The 7,403-nt window shown below is 43.7% G+C and overlaps 1 protein-coding gene across 1 annotated transcript in view; it reads right to left on the reverse strand.

Moving 5' to 3' along the window:
* The window catches only part of LOC112163367 (cGMP-dependent protein kinase 1), a 15,836-nt gene that overhangs the window by 5,099 nt on the left and 3,334 nt on the right, over nt 1-7,403 (reverse strand). The window contains exons 3-10 of the mRNA XM_036214613.1: nt 7,181-7,283; nt 5,914-5,980; nt 5,743-5,842; nt 5,139-5,252; nt 680-785; nt 543-606; nt 391-468; nt 5-88 (exon numbers count right to left, since the gene is read on the reverse strand). Of these exons, the coding sequence (XP_036070506.1) occupies nt 5-88; nt 391-468; nt 543-606; nt 680-785; nt 5,139-5,252; nt 5,743-5,842; nt 5,914-5,980; nt 7,181-7,283 (716 nt within the window). The remainder of the gene's footprint in view (nt 1-4; nt 89-390; nt 469-542; nt 607-679; nt 786-5,138; nt 5,253-5,742; nt 5,843-5,913; nt 5,981-7,180; nt 7,284-7,403) is intronic.

The following is a 7,403-nucleotide window of genomic DNA, read 5'->3' on the forward strand; positions in this document are numbered from 1 at the left end:
GAGCCCGCTCTCCAAACCACTCCCCTCCAGAAAGAGTCCACTCCATCAGCGGCTCGCCATCAGCTGAGGACTGCTGGGACGCCTTCACCTGTGGGGGAGGGGCAACACGCCGGTCATGTGAGCGTGACATCATCAAAATCATCAAAGCGGGACAGCAGGAACCCGTCCTCAGGTTCCTGCTGTCTCAGACTCCACAGGCCTCAGGTGAGCCGGGGGGCGGGGTTACAGCCTCAGCTGGACAGGTTGGGGTTGCTTCACCTCTCAGGTGAAGTCTGCACAGAAACTGGATGAGGAGTCTGGTCACATGACCCTCTGGGAGGGGCATGTGACCTCTCCGTCCACCTGCGGACATTTGATCGATACCTGTCACGACAAACTCCTCCCCCTCACCTGCCCTTCACTGATGAGGAAGAAGGTGTCTCCAGGTGCTCCCTGACGGACGATGATCTCTCCATCACTGTAGACGGTCTGAGAGGGAGAGACACACCTGAGTTTGTCACCTGTCTGAGCTTCTGGAGAGTGTCCAGAGAAGCTCCGCCCACCTCCTCCAGAGCGTCAGCCAGCCTGCAGAGGACGCCTTCGGGCAGCGGCTGAAACCAGGGAACGCTGCGGAGACGGAAGACCTGAGCCGGTTTCACCACAGACGAGGGGGAGGAGCTTCACCTGAGCGGCCGCTCACCTGCGCAGGAGGTCCGTGTGGCGGGAGCGTTTGAGGAGGCCGGCCCTCATCGTGACGGTCTGGAAGTCCTGACGGTCCAGCGCCCAAAGCCGGATGTCGGTCAGAGCTGCAGAGGAAGGTCAGCAGACGAGGGCGGAGTCAGTCCAGGATCATTATTATTATTTATTTATTTACTTCACTGAAATATCAAAGGAAAAGACAACAACAGCCTTTGACCTCCGACCGATAAACTCCCATTTTAACAACTCTTAACGGGATTTATGGAGTGAGTTTGTGCCTCCATATCGGGAACAAAAGTCACAGTTTGGAGATCAAAATGTTCTGAGAGTCTTAAGAAAAAAAATCATAATGTCCTGATAAAAATATTTTATATGTTTTGGTGGTTCCACTCCTAAGGCAATCAGGAGTTTATGAAAGTCTTTTAAACGCTACAAAAACATTACAAAAAGCTTTAACCCTTTCAGTCCAGCTGGTCTTTGGTTCACTGTAACTTTTCAAACACGATAATTCCTGATTCTGGAGAAAAGCGGCTCAAGATTTTGTGTTTAGGCGTCATGACGACGCCTCAGGTGTTAAAGGGTTAAAAATACCTCTCAATGCTTTAAAACGATATTTGAAAAACTATAAAACAACAACTTTCAAAAGCTGATAAAGTGATTAAAATAAACCTTCAAAGCTGAAACCTCAATAAAAATAGCCCAATAAGTATAAATAACTATAAAAAACTGTTAAAAATGATATGAAAGACCGCGTTACCCATAATTCCTCCACACCACGAGTTTGTCTCGAGGTTCTTGAAAACTAACCGGTTCATCTATGATTGATTTAGACTTTGGCAGCAAACGTTACAAACTCTTATTATCTTGAAGATTTCAGCAATCAGACACTTTAACTTTAAATCACATGACAAAGTCAAGGCCCGGGGGCCGGATCCGGCCCTCCAGGTAATTCTATCCGGCCCTCCTGATCATTTATTGTTATTAATGACCCGATGTTATCTTGAGCTCATTTCTAACTTGTATAAATTTGACAAAATATATTTTTATGGAGAATAAATATTGAAAGTTATTTAAGGTTTAAGTTGATTTATTCTGGATTAATATTCCTGACTTTTTATTATTCAGAATTATGTTAAAAAGTTACAGTTTTAAAACATTAAAAATTAGCATTCTGCATCTTTTTGGACTATTTTGGCATTTATTAAGATTTTTTAGTCTATTTTGGATATTAGTTAATATTTCAGCTACATGTAGTTTCAGAGAGTTTAATAAATGTTTATCCCGACCTCAGGTGTGGTTTGGATTCTGACCCCTGATCCAGAGGAAGTTCTAATCTAGTTTAATCTTCACGTGTTCATGGAATAATCCAGGAGGAAAAAATCCACTTCCTGTTCAGACATCAAAGCCAGAAAGTTCTCCATAAATCTGCCTCATCAAATGTCAGAGGTCAGAGGTCAAAACCCTCTCTTCTGTTCACCCCCTCTGCAGATTCCTCATCGTTCACTTTTATTTCAGTGAAGTTCTGTTGTTCACATGAGCGTTCAGTCACAGCTGGTCTGACAGAAACCCGTCGACCTTCAGACCTCCATCCTGAATCATCAGACCTCCATCCTGACCTTCAGACCTCCATCCTGACCTCCATGCCGACCTCCATGCCGACCTCGATCCTGACCTCCATCCTGAATCATCAGAACAGACGAGAGTTCTGCTCCTCTGAGCTTCAAACCGACATCCGTGTTCGGAGAAACCTGAGCGTTTGCGGAGCAGCTGGGATTTCTGTTTCTGTTGTGTCCGCTTCGCCACGGCGCCACGGCCGCCCACACAGTGCGTTTACAGCCCTCATTGACCCCTCCCACACAGAATCAGCTGCACTCATCGCCGCTCGATGAGGACGGAGCGGAGAGCCTCCAGCGTGGAGCTCTTTGTTTTTCAAGGTCGGTTTCTGACGCGGCGCTCGCCAACATGGTTTGACTTTACAGAGTCAAAAATAAACAATAACTGCAGAGTTTCAGTTGAAATGCATCGTTATGAGGCTCTCACATCAGCTCCAAACCACTACAGCACCACCGCCGTGCTTCAGAGCAGACTTCTCCAGCTGGTTTATGGTCCATGACCCAAACCAGAGCTGAGTTCAGAGGACCAGCATCCTCTAAACCTGCACGACCAGCCGAGCACGAGGCTGTGGACGGATGTGTGGAGGTCATCCAAGGTCATCCAGTCCACGAGTCCCTCTGGAAGTCCGACCTGTGCTGAACAGACGGAGCAGAGACCGTCATTCCTGCAGCATCCTCTGCATTCATTTCCATCTGCTTAACCAGCTGTTCTCTGCTGCACGTTTCATTCAGCCTTTGTTCCGTCAAGGCTCAGAGACGTTCTGCTCCCTCTCTGTCACGACTGAACGCTGAAGGTCGGAGAATAAAAGCAGCCGCCTGAGAGCGCAGAAGGTCGGCCACGGATCCCAGCAGCAGATCCGTCAGTGAAATGTCTTCATGCTCAGAAACAGAGTTTTCAGGCTGCATGGGAGCAGATGTGGAGATGCTGCAGAGATTCATGCATGGTGCTCATCAAGACTCCGAACTCAGACCTTCAGAACACAGATGTTCAGACGTTCAGACGATCAGACGTTCAGACCTTCAGACGATCAGACGTTCAGACCTTCAGACCTTCAGACCTTAAGACCTTCAGACGTTCAGACGATCAGACCTTCAGACGTTCAGACGTTCAGACGTTCAGACGATCAGACCTTCAGACGTTCAGACCTTCAGACCTTCAGAACACAGACGTTCAGACGTTCAGACGATCAGACGTTCAGACGATCAGACGTTCAGACAATCAGACATTCAGACGTTCAGACCTTCAGACCTTCAGACGTTCAGACGTTCAGACAATCAGACCTTCAGACCTTCAGACCTTCAGACCTTCAGACGTTCTCGTCTCAGAGCAACAAAGGAAATCTTTCTGCTGGATCAGAGATCATTAGAAGTTCTGAAGCTCCTCTGATCTTCAGCTGCGTCTTTCTTTTATATTATTTTAAGAGTCCAAACAGAAGCTGATGTCATTTCCTGCCTGCACTCAAACATCTCCATCCAGACTCCGCCTCCACCTGCAGAACCGAACCGAGTCCAATAGACGGAGGCTTTCACTGGAGCTTTGAGTCGAGTTTGGATCTGCAGCTCAAAAATGTTAAAAATCCAGAAATTTATGGAGGTCAATTGAGGGCGATATTAATTAAAACCCAAATAAATAAATTGAAAAAACTGTTTTGCTGATCTAAAATAAACGTAATTATTTTTTAGATTCAAATGTTGTTTTTAGGTTTCAAAACTCAAAATTTCCATTTCAGAACTTTGATGATGAAGATGGTACCTTCAGTCCCAGTGCGTTCACTGACTCAGAACTGTGATAATTACAGTCAGAAAACGCCTGTTCAGTCTGAAGTTGTTCCAAGACGGATGTAAAAAACAGAGTTTTATCGCGATTCTGATTGGTACTTTGCGTTAGCCCCGCCCCAATGTGCCACAACGGGGCCAAAAGTTTTAAAACTGTTTTTATTGTATTTATTGTTATTAATGACCCGATGTTATCTTGAGCTCATTTGTAACTTGTATAATTTTGACAAAATATATTTTAATGGAGAGTAAAATATTGAAAGTTATTTAAGGTTTAAGTTGATTTGTTCTAGAATAATATTCCTGCCTTTTTATTATTCATGATTATGGTAAAAAGTTAGTTTTAAAGTTTTACAAATTGTCATTCTGCAGCTTTTTGGACTATTTTGTTATTTATTAAGATTTTTTAGTCTATTTTGGAGTTAAGCTAATATTTCAGCTACATGCTAGCTGTTTTGGCTAATTTTAAGCCTTTTTCAGTTATTTTAGGCTATTGTTTAGCTATTTTTTCAGTTACATATCTGTTTTGGGTAACCTTCGTTGTTTTTTTATTTTTAGGCTAATTTGGCTTTTAGCTAATATTTTAGTTGCTTTCAGCTTCAGTGTTTTCAGCTATCAGCACTAGCATTATCACAGGTAATGTTATATATCTAGTTCATAATTATGTTAAAAAGTTACAGTTTTGAAGTATAAAATGTAGTTTTAGAGTGTTCATTAAATGTTTCTCCTGTTCGTCCCGTGACCTCAGGTCTGTTTTGGATTTTGGCCTCTTGTTTGACTGAGTTTGACTCTCCTGCTTTAACAGAACAGAGAAACCCAAACACAACTGCATGTGTTTCTTATTTTTATTTGTATCCGAACAACAAAAACCACAAATATGAAACTCAAATCTTTTCAGTTGGATCAAACTGATGAAACTATTATTTTCCTTCTAAAACTGTGATTTTAAGAGCCCGATGAGTCAGACTCTGCAGGTCCAAACGTGTCTGTTGGTGTGAAACAGAAACGTTTGGACACCGGCTGCAGACAATCCTGCAGTGATGTCAGAACCAGGAGGAGGCGGGACTTCACCTGTGACGGCGGCTGTGCAGGTGCAGCGGTGCAGGACGGCCAGCTCTCCAAACACCTTCCCGGCGCTGAAGTCGCTCCGTTTCTTTCCCTGCTTGGTCACTTCCACCGTCCCGTCTGAAGACACAGACCGTCAGCCGGACCGCCACAGTCCAACGGCGGGAAAAACATCCAGAGAGGATGTTCAGCTTTAAACTTTAACGCTTTAACACCTGAGACGTCAGTGGTGACACTTCAACATAACATCTTTATCAAACTGTAACTTTTCAACCATTTACTTCAGAATCTGCTGGAATTATCGTGTAAACGGTTGAAAGTAAATCAAAGAACATAAACTCTGGAGCTCCGGAGTTAAAGGGTTAATTTTTTAAAGAACTTAAATAACGAAGATGAACAATAAATGATGAAAAATTATTGTTAAGTTGGAGAAATAAAATATAACTTTTGGATTTCTCTAGGTTTTTGTTAGCCACGCCCACATTTCTGATATCATTACATCTTTTATTATCTGGTTCAGCTCAACCCAAAGATCCATGTAGTTTATCCAAACTGAACCTTCAGACTTTGAGTTCTAGGTTTTCAGGAGAAGACAGAACGTTCATACGACCCTCCAGGACGTAGAGCGTTGATCCCGCCTCGCCCTCCCGGATCACGCCGCTGCCCTTCTCCAGGCTGGTGGGGTACATGCGGTCCACCATGGAGGCGATCTGCACACGAGCCACCAGTGACTGAACCCTTCTGGCATGAGGAGTCCCCCCCAGCACCGACGCCGGCGTACCTGCTCCTGATCCAGGTGCTTCATGAAGTCGTTGTCCAGCAGAGCGTTCTGGATCAGATCTCTGGACCTGCCAACGCAAACACGTCTTTATGTGACCTGGTGTGACCTTTCTGCTGGTTTTGAAACGGATTTCAGTGACAGGAACTCTTTCAGTGGATGGATTTCATTCTTTTTTTGTGAGTAAAACTCTTCAAACCTCCACAGTCTGAGTCTCTTTCCTTTGATTCTGTGCTGTTTTTAATATCCTCTGATATGCAGATGACACTGTCGTTTTTATTCACCTCCAAACTGAGTAAAAACACCAGAACGGGTCTTTGAGAAACAATCACTCCAGATAACGTCAGACACTAGAGAGGTGGAGGAACAGACCTGGACCCCCAACACCATGGACCCCCCAACACCATGGACCCACAACACCATGGACCCCCAACACCATGGACCCCCAACACCATGGAGCCCCCAACACCATGGAGCCCCCAACACCATGGACCCCCAACACCATGGAGACCCCAACACCATGGAGACCCCAACACCATGGAGACCCCAACACCATGGACCCCCCAACACCATGGAGCCCCAACACCATGGAGACCCCAACACCATGGACCCCCAACATTATGATTATTTTAAAGCATTTTTGATCAAATGTATATAAATATCCTGTTTATGGCTCATGTTTCTGCTCTCGGAGGGAAAAACCAAAAATACCTCATCAAGTGGAAAACTACAGAAGCTGACAAAGACCAAAAAAAGTGCAATTTTAGATCGTTTAAAAAAAAGAAAAAAAAATAAATTAACCAAAAATATTGTAAAACATCTGATGATTCTTCTTGAAAGACAGAAATGCTTAAATGAGCTAAAAACAAACAAAAAGCAACATTTATAGAAACATTGAAGTAAGTCAGTGATGTAAACGGTACTGACATGTTACACTAAAAGATAAACGGAAACTAAAACACTAAAATGTTCTAACAAAACATAAACCAGCTCAAGAATTTCTAAGAAAAGATTCAACAGAAATAATAAACTAAGAGCTTTAAAATTAGAAAATAAAATCTTCACAAATCTTTATCTTTAACTACATTTAAAAAAAAAGTTTTTTGATTTTTAATTTGAAAATGTTTTCAAACACTGAAGCCTAAAGTGAGATTTAAGCTGAAAGTTGTGAACATCAAATCAAAAATTGGAAAAGTTAGATGAGGAGGATCGGGTTACAAACACAGAAATGTTTTTTAAGAAAAAAGAGATTTGAAAGCAAACGTCTCACTCTTTGCTCTTTCTGTAGCCGGTGATGCTGACGGTGGCCAGCTGGGCGGGGTCCATGGGCGGGGCCTCAGTAGAGAAGGCGTGTCTCTTTGTTCGATGAGTGTCTGGAACACACAGCTGAGTTCACACACACACCTGGACGCAGGTCAGTGTCAGAAATCATGAACATTTGTGCAGCTGAGACTGGTCAGTGTGTCCATGTGTTTTCACCAGAAATAAAACAT

The sequence above is a fragment of the Oryzias melastigma genome, linkage group LG12, assembly GCF_002922805.2.
Source record: "Oryzias melastigma strain HK-1 linkage group LG12, ASM292280v2, whole genome shotgun sequence".
Lineage (NCBI taxonomy): Eukaryota > Metazoa > Chordata > Actinopteri > Beloniformes > Adrianichthyidae > Oryzias > Oryzias melastigma.